Source organism: Amia ocellicauda, chromosome 14 (genome assembly GCF_036373705.1).
Source record: "Amia ocellicauda isolate fAmiCal2 chromosome 14, fAmiCal2.hap1, whole genome shotgun sequence".
Classification (NCBI taxonomy): domain Eukaryota; kingdom Metazoa; phylum Chordata; class Actinopteri; order Amiiformes; family Amiidae; genus Amia; species Amia ocellicauda.
In genome coordinates, this window is record NC_089863.1 from 280,549 (window position 1) to 298,735 (window position 18,187).

The following is an 18,187-nucleotide window of genomic DNA, read 5'->3' on the forward strand; positions in this document are numbered from 1 at the left end:
TGCACTATAGTATTTTTGGTGTGGATGTTATTTTTCCTAAACTGTTTATTAGTTATTGCTGTTATTTCAATGTGCACAGTGTAAAATTTACATTTGTATTTATTACTGAATATATCTCTTCAACGTGTACAGTGTATGTTAAAGTGCAATCAATGTTCTGTGATTGTGCACCATTTAAATGCTTGTGTGTATTTTAGTTTTACCTAAACATTTACTATCCGCCATAAAGATAAAGGGCAACACTTCAATGTTTTTCAGTGAGGTTCGGGGCCCCTCAATGAAATCTCACCTATGGCCCCCAAAAGGCCAGGGCCGGCCCTGTGTGTGTCTCAAACAATGCTAGGAGATACCTTATCCACAGCTTATCAGAAAAATATTATTTATATAATCATGTATTATTTCCCATTTTACCAGTGTATTGGTGTAAATGCACATTAAAGTGTTTCTCTTATGTTTATAAATAAAAACTAGCATTTCAGCCCATAGTTCACAAATACATTATTGTAAAGGACGAGCACACAGAGCCTCAATGCATTTACCTGAGGGGAAGAGCAGGACGCCGGGCGGCAGCTGTTGAGCAGCAGACTAGTGACTGACTTCTGTTTGTGGGACTTTTCTACTCTGTCACCGATTGATCTAAGAACCCACTTCTGCCTATTGACCCGATCTGGAGGAAGACCACGACTACCAAACGAGACCCTGACTGCCCTGTAACCAGGGAATAAAATTAACTTGTTTGGCCACTAGCCACTGTATCTGGTAGAAGGAAAAAACTTACCAGCCACTTGGTATTTTTACTAGCTAAAGGCAAACATCACCAAAAATACATGAGGCTGTATTGATGTGTCGTGAACATGTTAAAACATGACATTTATTCAGCTATTTAATCAATCACAATAACAAAATCTAATCCCACACCTGTATAGACTCTTAGACAGGTGCATATGAGGGAAAAGCATCTGGACAGAAAAAACATGCTCCCACACTGTTTCTACTTGCAAGTGTTATAAGGTCTTTGACCAAAACATTGCATTCTATTGAATTATAACACTTGCAAGTAGAGACATTGTGCGGGAGCATCGTTTTCAAATTAGTCAATCACATATGCAATAACACGGCAGCTAATGGGGATCTGTATGAACACACTAAACCAACCCATGAGAAGGGGTGTTATATGGTGACACACTGTTGCTCTTCATGCTCCTCTTGCTCTTTCACTGCTACTCCCTTCTCTGGGTTTCTGCACGTCATTAAAACTCATTACATTTCAAAGTATTTTCTTCAGGCCCTTAAAAGTCATTAAAATGAATGTGGTCATTAAAAGTCATAGTTTATAAGCTGCAATGTAAAAGTCTGTCTCTCTCTGTCATCTGCACTCTGACCACTGCTCTCTCATCAGCGCATAACCTGACACCTGCTATATCAGCTGAGAGCGCCAGGGCTGAGAGGTCCTTTGGATTGGGTCAAAAATATCATCTCTAGGGATGATGACAGACAGTGACGTCCTTTCATTGGTCAACACCGCACGCCAGCAAAGACGCGATGTGAACAAACCGCACGTTTCTCTTCAGCACAATCTCCGCTACGCAGCAAAAAACGCACGTCTCCATCGTTTCCCCATAAATTAATACGTCGTAATTGATCAATACTTATCTGACACAACAGCTTTGTTAAATAAATATCTATGTAAAAATGCATTATTAGAAGACGTATGGAAATGGCATAATAACAGCAGACCTGTCAACTCTCGTATTATTATTGTTGCCGACATCACAACTTTGTATTGTCACATAAACATTAACTATAAAGGTTGTGACTATTTGTAAATAAAATAATATTTTGCCATTACATCTGTAACTGACCGACCTATATGTTTCTCTTTCTCAATTTTCATACATTTTCATTCAATTGCCAGTTGAGCAATGTGAGCTGCAATGAAAATGCCTTAACATTAGCGTCCTTGTGGCAATGCTTTCCGGTCACAACAGCGAAATACAAAATGGATAAGACCTCTCTATGTAGCTAATTGACACAATGTACTTGTGTAAACGAGTGTCTTTTCCTCTCCACACCTCACTCGCACTGCCGCTCTGTGTTCGGAAACAGAACCGTGCGTTCGAGTTCCAGACAATACAGAATAAACAGCAATAGCTGCTGTGTGTGTATAATGTGTCTGTTGCTCCTCCTTCCTTTTCTGTCATTGCTAGTTTCACAGAAGGGTGTCTGGCTTTTAGGTGGGTTAACATCCCAGCTGTAGATCTGTGGTAGTTTAATTGCACTGCACATGTTGTACACGTATGTGCTTCTCTGTAAGGAAGCCATGGGGTGCGTTGTAGTGCAGATTTGCGCAGACATGCGCAGACCTGCTGAATTCCACCGATTGTGCGAATATGAACATTGTCAACGCAACTATTATAACTCAAGCACTTTTTGAAACAGATTGACCAATACATTATGAGAAATTAAAACAAGTTGAGTTCCCGTACACTTGTTGGCTGGTAAGATTGACAGATTTACCCGCCACTGGCTAAATCTACCCGCATTTGGCGGCTGTTCTTTTAATTCCCTACCTATAACCCTATAACTCTGACTTATTTAGCCATCATTTAAAATACACTCAAACACAACGTTTTCAGTTCTTTGGGGAGAAAATAAAAAGCTCCTGGCACAAATGTAGTCACCCTGCTGCTGCTCTATTGCTCACCACGCTGTGTGTGACTGGGCTGTCTGACTGGTATGAGCACACGGCCGCAAACACACACACATTCAAGGCTCTTCTGTCTGCACAACTTCACCAGCAACATCTCTGCCTGGAGCAGAGCTTTCTGATTGGACACACAGAGGACCTTCAGCTGCTTAATCCTGCCTGTAAATAGGTCACTGACACTGTCTATTCCCTAACGTACATACATACACACATACACACAGTAATCTGTTTCAATAGATAAATCCACAATTCAACCATCTCTTCCTTCCTGCCCTGTGTGGGGTGAGGAGGACACATTATACTCAGGGAATGAGAGATGAATAAGGGACAGCAGTTTGACAGAGACACAGTACAGGGAGAGACGGGGTTAGAGCAGTGAAGAGGAGGTGAGCTCAGAAACCACAGTCTCACCTGTCAGTGACTGAATATTCACACAGTCACACAACTTCTACTTACTGCAGTGTCTCTAGTTTACAGTTGGGATCCTCCAGTAGAGCACAGAGCTCTGTCACTCCTGAGACCCCTGGGTGATTGTGGCTCAGATCCAGCGCTCTCAGAGTTGAGGGGTTTGAACGCAGAGCTGAGGCCAGGGCTGCACAGCCTCCCTCTGTGATCCCACACCATGACAGCCTGGAGAGGAAAGGAAACACGTTGGTGATGTATTTGGTGACGTTGCACACTTAGTGACTGGCCCTTTAAGACGTGAGCTTTGAAGAGGAAGTAGGAACCGGAAGATTTCTTGTCTTCCTTCCATTCTGTAGGCAGGGTGTTCCAGGGGGGACAGGTCTTGTTAGCCCAAGCCATGGCTGTATTTCTGTTCTCATAGTTTTCTTATTTTATTAGTTATGTAGATGATGGATTTCTTATAAACCGAACACATGAACCGATGCAAATTGCGATCGAGGAGCCACACTGGATTTATCGATCTGCTATAAGGGTTCCCACGAAAATCAGATTTTTATTTTCCATGACTTTTCCATGGCTACATTTATTCGTTTATTAGAGACACCTGATCCAATCCACTCACTTTAATAAAACATGCTCCCATCAACTAGTAAAGAGGTCACAGATGTAAATGCAAAATTACACATAGTACTATCTGATCAATGTATATGTAGTATAAATGTTAATTACAGCAGAAAACAACATTAACAATCTGTATATTAATGATTTTAGCAGTAAATCAGAATTGCCTTGAATATAAACTACGATCAATCAATTAATTAGTAAAAACATACATTCAAACATTACGATATACAAATGGTCAGGTCAGTAGGGCCTACAGTAATCCTTTCCTGTAAGCTGCTAAAGAAGTGTTTTAGACAACTGCTTTGTTTTAAACTTGAAAGCTTTAGATTTTATTCTTTCTTTTTTTTTTTTTTAAAGAAATAATTTTCACCAATAAATTACCAGACTTTTGTGCTGAGGAGTGTGGATTTTACCGATTTGTACCCATTTTAAAGCACTATTATTTTCAGTCTCTTATGAGTAATTATTTCTTATGAAACACTACTTCACAAGCTGGTTTGATATGACGACATTATCTTCTCAGCTACACATCACAGCTGTTCTGCAGTGCACAGCTCACACAGATGCTTGGAGGTCACGTGTTTTATATGGCGCTATATGACTGGCTCACACTCGGAGGTTGGTCAGCATTGTGGCGTTGAGGACAGTGCAAGCGGCACAAGAAACTCAGCACAAGTGAGCTTTGGGATAAACAGTGTATATTGGTGACTTCTGTAGAACTTGCTTGTGGTTTTGAAACTAAATGTAATTTGTTGAATAGGAAAATATGTATTGTTATTATTTACATGATTTTAAATAAATATGCATATCATACATTTCATACTTAATTTAAATGCAACGGACACTTGATACAGTTTGAGCATTTCATGTAGGCAGGGGTTCTCAACACTGGTCCTGGTGAACAGGAGGTGCGTGAGATTAACTTTTACTATTAACTTAATTTCACATTAAATCATCATGCTGCCAGATCCTGACCAATTTACACGGATTTACGTCATTCTGCTCAGAATCTACACAAACACTGTGAATGTACTGGCTGAATGGTCAGACTCTGTTCAGAATGACACACATTTGTAACACAAAAATGCAACCTATTATCTTGAGGATCTGTGCAGAGTGAGGAGAGTCTGTGTTGTGATCGCACCGAGTGCTGTGTGTTGCTATATGGGTATAGGAGTTGTGCTCAGTGTACATATGCACTTCACACAGACTCTCCAAGACTTGGAAATCCCTGTGTACATAATATCAGCACAGACCACTGTGTGCCATGAGGTTCAGAATACCCACATGTAATACAGAATACGTAATAAAAGGAAAATTTAAACAGGATATAATACAATTTTATTCTGCACCATGAAACTGTTACTTTGTATCAGAGTGAACACAATTTTTCACGTATGTTTAAATGGGTTTCACTGTGTATATGTGTAGCAATTTCACAAGACTTGAAATGTTTTGGTCATTTTCCATTACTCTTCCATGACTTTCCATGACCGTGGGAACCCTGGTTTACTGTGGGTTTCAAGGTAAAGTGAGTTGCTGATGGACGTTTCATGGTTAATGACAATGCGGATCACTTTTGTTTCCTATTATCATGATGCTCTATATTGTGGTGCACTGTTCTGTACTGCACATAACTTTATAAAACACTTCTATTCACGGCTTTGTAGCTTCATCGGTGACGTGAACAAACACTCGGTAAGATCATTAAAACAAAGTATTAAACAACAAGGTGCAAGACAATTCCTTGCGGGTAAACAGCAGCTCGTCTCCAGTGCAATAAACTGAAACCATGCAAACCCGAGAGGGAGAGGGGCATTTCATCTGTGACTCGAGCACATTGTATAGATTAAGCCCAAACACACACGTCAGGGATATGTATGCTCAATGTCATGTAAATATGATGGATATGAGTGTATATTGCGGGGCAGATTATGAAGAGAATGTCAGCGGGACTTTAACAGCGATGTTCTGTGTTTTCTATATTCCAAGCAGTGGAACTTAATGTCATAACTTTGTAAGGAATTCACATAGTTTAACAAATGCTATATCGTTATAAAGCAATAATCCAGCTCAATCAGATGAAGTAGTAATCTCACTCTTTTCTTTGTGTGTGGTGGAGGGTCACATAACTGTGACAGCTCGCCTACTGCCAGTTGCCATCCTAATGATGTTTGATAGCATTGTATTTAATTTAAATTTAATTTGAACATGTGCTATACTATTTTTGGTGTGGATGTTTTCCTAAACTGTTTATTAGTTATTGCTGTTATTTCAATGTGCACAGTGCAAGATTTACATTTGTATTTATTACTGAATATATCTCTTCAACGTGTACAGTGTAAGTTAAAGTGCAATCAATGTTCTGTGATTGTGCACCATTTAAATGTTTGTGTGTATTTTAGTTTTACCAAAACATTTTCTATCCGCCGTAAACATGGGCAACACTTCAATGTTTTTCAGTGAGGTTCGGGGCCCCTCAATGAAATCTCACCTATGGCCCCCAAAAGGCCAGGGCCGGCCCTGTGTGTGTCTCAAACAATGCTAGGAGATACCTTATCCACAGCTTATCAGAAAAATATTATTTATATAATCATGTATTATTTCCCATTTTACCAGTGTATTGGTGTAAATGCACATTAAAGTGTTTCTCTTATGTTTATAAATAAAAACTAGCATTTCAGCCCATAGTTCACAAATACATTATTGTAAAGGACGAGCACACAGAGCCTCAATGCATTTACCTGAGGGGAAGAGCAGGACGCCGGGCGGCAGCTGTTGAGCAGCAGACTAGTGACTGACTTCTGTTTGTGGGACTTTTCTACTCTGTCACCGATTGATCAAAGAACCAACTTCTGCCTATTGACCCGATCTGGAGGAAGACCACGACTACCAAAACGAGACCCTGACTGCCCTGTAACCAGGGAATAAAATTAACTTGTTTGGCCACTAGCCACTGTATCTGGTAGAAGGAAAAAACTTACCAGCCACTTGGTATTTTTACCAGCTAAAGGCAAACATCACCAAAAATACATGAGGCTGTATTGATGTGTCGTGAACATGTTAAAACATGACATTTATTCAGCTATTTAATCAATCACAATAACAAAATCTAATCCCACACCTGTATAGACTCTTAGACAGGTGCATATGAGGGAAAAGCATCTGGACAGAAAAAACATGCTCCCACACTGTTTCTACTTGCAAGTGTTATAAGGTCTTTGACCAAAACATTGCATTCTATCGAATTATAACACTTGCAAGTAGAGACACTGTGCGGGAGCATCGTTTTCAAATTAGTCAATCACATATGCAATAACATGGCAGCTAATGGGGATCTGTATGAACACACTAAACCAACCCATGAGAAGGGGTGTTATATGGTGACACACTGTCGCTCTTCATGCTCCTCTTGCTCTTTCACTGCTACTCCCTTCTCTGGGTTTCTGCACGTCATTAAAACTCATTACATTTCAAAGTATTTTCTTCAGGCCCTTAAAAGTCATTAAAATGAATGTGGTCATTAAAAGTCATAGTTTATAAGCTGCAATGTAAAAGTCTGTCTCTCTCTGTCATCTGCACTCTGACCACTGCTCTCTCATCAGCGCATAACCTGACACCTGCTTTATCAGCTGAGAGCGCCAGGGCTGAGAGGTCCTTTGGATTGGGTCAAAAATATCATCTCTAGGGATGATGACAGACAGTGACGTCCTTTCATTGGTCAACACCGCACGCCAGCAAAGACGCGATGTGAACAAACCGCACGTTTCTCTTCAGCACAATCTCCGCTACGCAGCAAAAAACGCACGTCTCCATCGTTTCCCCATAAATTAATACGTCGTAATTGATCAATACTTATCTGACACAACAGCTTCGTTAAATAAATATCTAGGTAAAAATGCATTATTAGAAGACGTATGGAAATGGCATAATAACAGCAGACCTGTCAACTCTCGTATTATTATTGTTGCCGACATCACAACTTTGTATTGTCACATAAACATTAACTATAAAGGTTGTGACTATTTGTAAATAAAATAATATTTTGCCATTACATCTGTAACTGACCGACCTATATGTTTCTCTTTCTCAATTTTCATACATTTTCATTCAATTGCCAGTTGAGCAATGTGAGCTGCAATGAAAATGCCTTAACATTAGCGTCCTTGTGGCAATGCTTTCCGGTCACAACAGCGAAATACAAAATGGATAAGACCTCTCTATGTAGCTAATTGACACAATGTACTTGTGTAAACGAGTGTCTTTTCCTCTCCACACCTCACTCGCACTGCCGCTCTGTGTTCGGAAACAGAACCGTGCGTTCGAGTTCCAGCCAATACAGAATAAACAGCAATAGCTGCTGTGTGTGTATAATGTGTCTGTTGCTCCTCCTTCCTTTTCTGTCATTGCTAGTTTCACAGAAGGGTGTCTGGCTTTTAGGTGGGTTAACATCCCAGCTGTAGATCTGTGGTAGTTTCATTGCACTGCACATGTTGTACACGTATGTGCTTCTCTGTAAGGAAGCCATGGGGTGCGTTGTAGTGCAGATTTGCGCAGACATGCGCAGACCTGCTGAATTCCACCGATTGTGCGAATATGAACATTGTCAACGCAACTATTATAACTCAAGCACTTTTTGAAACAGATTGACCAATACATTATGAGAAATTAAAACAAGTTGAGTTCCCGTACACTTGTTGGCTGGTAAGATTGACAGATTTACCCGCCACTGGCTAAATCTACCCGCATTTGGCGGCTGTTCTTTTTATTCCCTACCTATAACCCTATAACTCTGACTTATTTAGCCATTATTTAAAATACACTCAAACACAACGTTTTCAGTTCTTTGGGGAGAAAATAAAAAGCTCCTGGCACAAATGTAGTCACCCTGCTGCTGCTCTATTGCTCACCACGCTGTGTGTGACTGGGCTGTCTGACTGGTATGAGCACACGGCCGCAAACACACACACATTCAAGGCTCTTCTGTCTGCACAACTTCACCAGCAACATCTCTGCCTGGAGCAGAGCTTTCTGATTGGCCACACAGAGGACCTTCAGCTGCTTAACCTGCCTGTAAATAGGTCACTGACACTGTCTATTCCCTAACGTAGACACATACACACAGTAATCTGTTTCAATAGATAAATCCACAATTCAACCATCTCTTCCTTCCTGCCCTGTGTGGGGTGAGGAGGACACATTATACTCAGGGAATGAGAGATGAATAAGGGACAGCAGTTTGACAGAGACACAGTACAGGGAGAGACGGGGTTAGAGCAGTGAAGAGGAGGTGAGCTCAGAAACCACAGTCTCTCCTGTCAGTGACTGAATATTCACACAGTCACACAGCCTCTACTTACCGCAGTGTCTGTAGTTTACAGTTGGGATCCTCCAGTAGAGCGGAGAGCTCTGTCACTCCTGAGACCCCTGGGCGATTGTGGCTCAGATCCAGCTCTCTCAGAGTTGAGGGGTGTGAACGCAGAGCTGAGGCCAGGGCTGCACAGCCTCCCTCTGTGATCCCACAGCCTGACAGCCTGGAGAGGAAAGAGACACGTTGGTGATGTATTTGGTGACGTTGCACACTTACTGACTGGCCCTTTAAGACGTGAGCTTTGAAGAGGAAGTAGGAACCGGAAGATTTCTTGTCTTCCTTCCATTCTGTAGGCAGGGTGTTCCAGGGGGGACAGGTCTTGTTAGCCCAAGCCACGGTTGTATATCTGTTTTCATAGTTTTCTTATTTTATTAGTTATGTAGATGATGGATTTCTTATAAACCGAACACATGAACCGATGCAAATTGCGATCGAGGAGCCACACTGGATTTATCGATCTGCTATAAGGGTTCCCACGAAAATCAGATTTTTATTTTCCATGACTTTTCCATGACTACATTTATTCGTTTATTAGAGACACCTGATTCAATCCACTCACTTTAATAAAACATGCTCCCATCAACTAGTAAAGAGGTCACAGATGTAAATGCAAAATTACACATAGTACTATCTGATCAATGTATATGTAGTATAAATGTTAATTACAGCAGAAAACAACATTAACAATCTGTATATTAATGATTTTAGCAGTAAATCAGAATTGCCTTGAATATACACTACGATCAATCAGTTAATTAGTAAAAACATACATTCAAACATTACGATATACAAATGGTCAGGTCAGTAGGGCCTACAGTAATCCATTCCTGTAAGCTGCTAAAGAAGTGTTTTAGATGACTGCTTTGTTTTAAACATGAAAGCTTTAGATTTTATTCTTTCTTTTAAAACAAAAAAAAGAAATAATTTTCACCAATAAATTACCAGACTTTTGTGCTGAGGAGTGTGGATTTTACCGATTTGTACCCATTTTAAAGCACTATTATTTTCAGGTTCTCATGAGTAATTATTTCTTATGAAACACTACTTCACAAGCTGGTTTGATATGACGACATTATCTTGTCAGCTACACATCACAGCTGTTCTGCAGTGCACAGCTCACACAGATGCTTGGAGGTCACGTGTTTAACATGGCGCTATATGATTGGCTCACACTCGGAGGTTGGTCAACATTGTGGCGTTGAGGACAGTGCAAGCGGCACAAGAAACTCAGCACAAGTGAGCTTTGGGATAAACAGTGAATATTGGTGACTTCTGTAGAACTTGCTTGTGGTTTTGAAACTAAATGTAATTTGTTGAATAGGAAAATATGTATTGTTATTATTTACATGATTTTAAATAAATATGCATATCATACATTTCATACTTAATTTAAATGCAACGGACACTTGATACAGTTTGAGCATTTCATGTAGGCAGGGGTTCTCAACACTGGTCCTGGTGAACAGGAGGTGCGTGAGATTAACTTTTACTATTAACTTAATTTCACATTAAATCATCATGCTGCCAGATCCTGACCAATTTACACGGATTTACGTCATTCTGCTCAGAATCTACACAAACACTGTGAATGTACTGGCTGAATGGTCAGACTCTGTTCAGAATGACACACATTTGTAGCACAAAAATGCAACCTATTATCTTGAGGATCTGTGCAGAGTGAGGAGAGTCTGTGTTGTGATCGCACCGAGTGCTGTGTGTTGCTATATGGGTATAGGAGTTGTGCTCAGTGTACATATGCACTTCACACAGACTCTCCAAGACTTGGAAATCCCTGTGTACATAATAACAGCACAGACCACTGTGTGCCATGAGGTTCATAATACCCACATGTATTACAGAGTACGTAATAAAAGGAAAACTTAAACAGGATTTAATACAATTTTATTCTGTACCATGAAACTGTTACTTTATATCAGAGTGAGCATAATATCTCACGTATGTTGTAATAGGGTTTCACTGTGTATATGTGTAACAATTTCACAAGACTTGAAATGTTTTGGTTATATTCCATGACTTTTCCATGACTTTCCATGACCGTGGGAACCCTGGTTTATTGTGGGTTTCAAAGTAAAGTGAGTTGCTGATGGACGTTTCATGGTTAATGGCAATGCGGATCACTTTTGTTTCCTATTATCATGATGCTCTATATTGTTGTGCACTGTTCTGTACTGCACATAACTTCATAAAACACTTCTATTCACGGCTTTGTAGCTTCATCGGTGATGTGAACAAACACTCGGTAAGATCATTAAAACAAAGTATTAAACAACAAGGCGCAAGACAATTCCTTGCGGGTAAACAGCAGCTCGTCTCCAGTGCAATAAACTGAAACCATGCAAACCCGAGAGGGAGAGGGGCATTTCATCTGTGACTCGAGCACATTGTATAGATTAAGCCCAAACACACACGTCAGGGATATGTATGCTCAATGTCATGTAAATATGATGGATATGAGTGTATATTGCGGGGGAGATTATGAAGAGAATGTCAGCGGGACTTTAACAGCGATGTTCTGTGTTTTCTATATTCCAAGCAGTGGAACTTAATGTCATAACTTTGTAAGGAATTCACATAGTTTAACAAATGCTATATCGTTATAAAGCAATAATCCAGCTCAATCAGATGAAGTAGTAATCTCACTCTTTTCTTTGTGTGTGGTGGAGGGTCACATCACTGTGACAGCTCGCCTACTGCCAGTTGCCATCCTAATGATGTTTGATAGCATTGTATTTAATTTTAATTTAATTTGAAAATGCACTATAGTATTTTTGGTGTGGATGTTATTTTTCCTAAACTGTTTATTAGTTATTGCTGTTATTTCAATGTGCACAGTGTAAAATTTACATTTGTATTTATTACTGAATATATCTCTTCAACGTGTACAGTGTATGTTAAAGTGCAATCAATGTTCTGTGATTGTGCACCATTTAAATGCTTGTGTGTATTTTAGTTTTACCTAAACATTTACTATCCGCCATAAAGATGGGCAACACTTCAATGTTTTTCAGTGAGGTTCGGGGCCCCACAAAGAAATCTCACCTACTACCCCCAAAAGGCCAGGGCCGGCCCTGTGTGTGTCTCAAACAATGCTAGGAGATACCTTATCCACAGCTTATCAGAAAAATATTATTTATATAATCATGTATTATTTCCCATTTTACCAGTGTATTGGTGTAAATGCACATTAAAGTGTTTCTCTTATGTTTATAAATAAAAACTAGCATTTCAGCCCATAGTTCACAAATACATTATTGTAAAGGACGAGCACACAGAGCCTCAATGCATTTACCTGAGGGGAAGAGCAGGACGCCGGGCGGCAGCTGTTGAGCAGCAGACTAGTGACTGACTTCTGTTTGTGGGACTTTTCTACTCTGTCACCGATTGATCAAAGAACCCACTTCTGCCTATTGACCCGATCTGGAGGAAGACCACGACTACCAAAACGAGACCCTGACTGCCCTGTAACCAGGGAATAAAATTAACTTGTTTGGCCACTAGCCACTGTATCTGGTAGAAGGAAAAAACTTACCAGCCACTTGGTATTTTTACCAGCTAAAGGCAAACATCACCAAAAATACATGAGGCTGTATTAATGTGTCATGAACATGTTAAAACATGACATTTATTCAGCTATTTAATCAATCACAATAACAAAATCTAATCCCACACCTGTATAGACTCTTAGACAGGTGCATATGAGGGAAAAGCATCTGGACAGAAAAAACATGCTCCCACACTGTTTCTACTTGCAAGTGTTATAAGGTCTTTGACCAAAACATTGCATTCTATCGAATTATAACACTTGCAAGTAGAGACACTGTGCGGGAGCATCGTTTTCAAATTAGTCAATCACATATGCAATAACATGGCAGCTAATGGGGATCTGTATGAACACACTAAACCAACCCATGAGAAGGGGTGTTATATGGTGACACACTGTCGCTCTTCATGCTCCTCTTGCTCTTTCACTGCTACTCCCTTCTCTGGGTTTCTGCACGTCATTAAAACTCATTACATTTCAAAGTATTTTCTTCAGGCCCTTAAAAGTCATTAAAATGAATGTGGTCATTAAAAGTCATAGTTTATAAGCTGCAATGTAAAAGTCTGTCTCTCTCTGTCATCTGCACTCTGACCACTGCTCTCTCATCAGCGCATAACCTGACACCTGCTTTATCAGCTGAGAGCGCCAGGGCTGAGAGGTCCTTTGGATTGGGTCAAAAATATCATCTCTAGGGATGATGACAGACAGTGACGTCCTTTCATTGGTCAACACCGCACGCCAGCAAAGACGCGATGTGAACAAACCGCACGTTTCTCTTCAGCACAATCTCCGCTACGCAGCAAAAAACGCACGTCTCCATCGTTTCCCCATAAATTAATACGTCGTAATTGATCAATACTTATCTGACACAACAGCTTCGTTAAATAAATATCTATGTAAAAATGCATTATTAGAAGACGTATGGAAATGGCATAATAACAGCAGACCTGTCAACTCTCGTATTATTATTGTTGCCGACATCACAACTTTGTATTGTCACATAAACATTAACTATAAAGGTTGTGACTATTTGTAAATAAAATAATATTTTGCCATTACATCTGTAACTGACCGACCTATATGTTTCTCTTTCTCAATTTTCATACATTTTCATTCAATTGCCAGTTGAGCAATGTGAGCTGCAATGAAAATGCCTTAACATTAGCGTCCTTGTGGCAATGCTTTCCGGTCACAACAGCGAAATACAAAATGGATAAGACCTCTCTATGTAGCTAATTGACACAATGTACTTGTGTAAACGAGTGTCTTTTCCTCTCCACACCTCACTCGCACTGCCGCTCTGTGTTCGGAAACAGAACCGTGCGTTCGAGTTCCAGCCAATACAGAATAAACAGCAATAGCTGCTGTGTGTGTATAATGTGTCTGTTGCTCCTCCTTCCTTTTCTGTCATTGCTAGTTTCACAGAAGGGTGTCTGGCTTTTAGGTGGGTTAACATCCCAGCTGTAGATCTGTGGTAGTTTCATTGCACTGCACATGTTGTACACGTATGTGCTTCTCTGTAAGGAAGCCATGGGGTGCGTTGTAGTGCAGATTTGCGCAGACATGCGCAGACCTGCTGAATTCCACCGATTGTGCGAATATGAACATTGTCAACGCAACTATTATAACTCAAGCACTTTTTGAAACAGATTGACCAATACATTATGAGAAATTAAAACAAGTTGAGTTCCCGTACACTTGTTGGCTGGTAAGATTGACAGATTTACCCGCCACTGGCTAAATCTACCCGCATTTGGCGGGTGTTAATTTTATTCCCTGCCTATAACCCTATAACTCTGACTTATTTAGACATTATTTAAAATACACTCAAGCACAACGTTTTCAGTTCTTTGGGGAGAAAATAAAAAGCTCCTGGCACAAATGTAGTCACCCTGCTGCTGCTCTATTGCTCACCACGCTGTGTGTGACTGGGCTGTCTGACTGGTATGAGCACACGGCCGCAAACACACACACATTCAAGGCTCTTCTGTCTGCACAACTTCACCAGCAACATCTCTGCCTGGAGCAGAGCTTTCTGATTGGCCACACAGAGGACCTTCAGCTGCTTAACCTGCCTGTAAATAGATCACTGACACTGTCTATTCCCTAATGTAGACACATACACACATACACACAGTAATCTGTTTCAATAGATAAATCCACAATTCAACCATCTCTTCCTTCCTGCCCTGTGTGGGGTGAGGAGGACACATTATACTCAGGGAATGAGAGATGAATAAGGGACAGCAGTTTGACAGAGACACAGTACAGGGAGAGACGGGGTTAGAGCAGTGAAGAGGAGGTGAGCTCAGAAACCACAGTCTCTCCTGTCAGTGACTGAATATTCACACAGTCACACAGCCTCTACTTACTGCAGTGTCTCTAGTTTACAGTTGGGATCCTCCAGTAGAGCACAGAGCTCTGTCACTCCTGAGACCCCTGGGCGATTGTGGCTCAGATCCAGCTCTCTCAGAGTTGAGGGGTGTGAACGCAGAGCTGAGGCCAGGGCTGCACAGCCTCCCTCTGTGATCCCACAGCCTGACAGCCTGGAGAGGAAAGGAGACACGTTGGTGATGTATTTGGTGACGTTGCACACTTACTGACTGGCCCTTTAAGACGTGAGCTTTGAAGAGGAAGTAGGAACCGGAAGATTTCTTGTCTTCCTTCCATTCTGTAGGCAGGGTGTTCCAGGGGGGACAGGTCTTGTTAGCCCAAGCCACGGTTATATATCTGTTTTCATAGTTTTCTTATTTTATTAGTTATGTAGATGATGGATTTCTTATAAACCGAACACATGAACCGATGCAAATTGCGATCGAGGACCCACACTGGATTTATCGATCTGCTATAAGGGTTCCCACGAAAATCAGATTTTTATTTTCCATGACTTTTCCATGACTACATTTATTCGTTTATTAGAGACACCTGATCCAATCCACTCACTTTAATAAAACATGCTCCCATCAACTAGTAAAGAGGTCACAGATGTAAATGCAAAATTACACAAAGTACTATCTGATCAATGTATATGTAGTATAAATGTTAATTACAGCAGAAAACAACATTAACAATCTGTATATTAATGATTTTAGCAGTAATTGTGAATTGCCTTGAATATACACTACGATCAATCAGTTAATAAATAAAAACATACATTCAAACATTACGATATACAAATGGTCAGGTCAGTAGGGCCTACAGTAATCCATTCCTGTAAGCTGCTAAAGAAGTGTTTTAGATGACTGCTTTGTTTTAAACATGAAAGCTTTAGATTTTATTCTTTCTTTTTAAAAAAAAAAAGAAATAATTTTCACCAATAAATTACCAGACTTTTGTGCTGAGGAGTGTGGATTTTACCGATTTGTACCCATTTTAAAGCACTATTATTTTCAGTCTCTTATGAGTAATTATTTCTTATGAAACACTACTTCACAAGCTGGTTTGATACGACATTATCTTGTCAGCTACACATCACAGCTGTTCTGCAGTGCACAGCTCACACAGATGCTTGGAGGTCACATGTTTAATATGGCGCTATATGATTGGCTCACACTCGGAGGTTGGTCAGCATTGTGGCGTTGAGGACAGTGCAAGCGGCACAAGAAACTCAGCACAAGTGAGCTTTGGGATAAACAGTGAATATTGGTGACTTCTGTAGAACTTGCTTGTGGTTTTGAAACTAAATGTAATTTGTTGAATAGGAAAATATGTATTGTTATTATTTACATGATTTTAAATAAATATGCATATCATACATTTCATACTTAATTTAAATGCAACGGACACTTGATACAGTTTTTGCATTTCATGTAGGCAGGGGTTCTCAACACTGGTCCTGGTGAACAGGAGGTGCGTGAGATTAACTTTTACTATTAACTTAATTTCACATTAAATCATCATGCTGCCAGATCCTGACCAATTTACACGGATTTACGTCATTCTGCTCAGAATCTACACAAACACTGTGAATGTACTGGCTGAATGGTCAGACTCTGTTCAGAATGACACACATTTGTAGCACAAAAATGCAACCTATTATCTTGAGGATCTGTGCAGAGTGAGGAGAGTCTGTGTTGTGATCGCACCGAGTGCTGTGTGTTGCTATATGGGTATAGGAGTTGTGCTCAGTGTACATATGCACTTCACACAGACTCCAAGACTTGGAAATCCCTGTGTACATAATATCAGCACAGACCACTGTGTGCCATGAGGTTCATAATACCCACATGTATTACAGAGTACGTAATAAAAGGAAAATTTAAACAGGATATAATACAATTTTATTCTGCACCATGAAACTGTTACTTTGTATCAGAGTGAACATAATTTTTCACGTATGTTTAAATGGGTTTCACTGTGTATATGTGTAGCAATTTCACAAGACTTGAAATGTTTTGGTCATTTTCCATGACTCTTCCATGACTTTCCATGACCGTGGGAACCCTGGTTTATTGTGGGTTTCAAGGTAAAGTGAGTTGCTGATGGACGTTTCATGGTTAATGGCAATGCGGATCACTTTTGATTCCTATTATCATGATGCTCTATATTGTTGTGCACTGTTCTGTACTGCACATAACTTCATAAAACACTTCTATTCACGGCTTTGTAGCTTCATCGGTGACGTGAACAAACACTCGGTAAGATCATTAAAACAAAGTATTAAACAACAAGGCGCAAGACAATTCCTTGCGGGTAAACAGCAGCTCGTCTCCAGTGCAATAAACTGAAACCATGCAAACCCGAGAGGGAGAGGGGCATTTCATCTGTGACTCGAGCACATTGTATAGATTAAGCCCAAACACACACGTCAGGGATATGTATGCTCAATGTCATGTAAATATGATGGATATGAGTGTATATTGTAAAAGTCTGTCTCTCTCTGTCATCTGCACTCTGACCACTGCTCTCTCATCAGCGCATAACCTGACACCTGCTTTATCAGCTGAGAGCGCCAGGGCTGAGAGGTCCTTTGGATTGGGTCAAAAATATCATCTCTAGGGATGATGACAGACAGTGACGTCCTTTCATTGGTCAACACCGCACGCCAGCAAAGACGCGATGTGAACAAACCGCACGTTTCTCTTCAGCACAATCTCCGCTACGCAGCAAAAAACGCACGTCTCTATCGTTTCCCCATAAATTAATACGTCGTAATTGATCAATACTTATCTGACACAACAGCTTCGTTAAATAAATATCTATGTAAAAATGCATTATTAGAAGACGTATGGAAATGGCATAATAACAGCAGACCTGTCAACTCTCGTATTATTATTGTTGCCGACATCACAACTTTGTATTGTCACATAAACATTAACTATAAAGGTTGTGACTATTTGTAAATAAAATAATATTTTGCCATTACATCTGTAACTGACCGACCTATATGTTTCTCTTTCTCAATTTTCATACATTTTCATTCAATTGCCAGTTGAGCAATGTGAGCTGCAATGAAAATGCCTTAACATTAGCGTCCTTGTGGCAATGCTTTCCGGTCACAACAGCGAAATACAAAATG

General features: G+C 40.2%; 1 protein-coding gene across 15 annotated transcripts in view; it reads right to left on the reverse strand.

Annotated features, from left to right (window-relative positions):
* LOC136768173 (NLR family CARD domain-containing protein 3) overlaps window positions 1–18,187 on the reverse strand; it is a 261,771-nt gene that overhangs the window by 42,470 nt on the left and 201,114 nt on the right. For 12 of the 15 annotated variants that reach the window (XM_066722229.1, XM_066722225.1, XM_066722226.1 and 9 more), the window contains 3 exons: window positions 15,042–15,215; window positions 9,097–9,270; window positions 3,164–3,337 (listed from right to left, as the gene is read on the reverse strand). In XM_066722229.1, the coding sequence (XP_066578326.1) occupies window positions 3,164–3,337; window positions 9,097–9,270; window positions 15,042–15,215 (522 nt within the window). The remainder of the gene's footprint in view (window positions 1–3,163; window positions 3,338–9,096; window positions 9,271–15,041; window positions 15,216–18,187) is intronic. The other 3 variants (XM_066722222.1, XM_066722233.1, XM_066722227.1) reach the window with 2 other exon arrangements.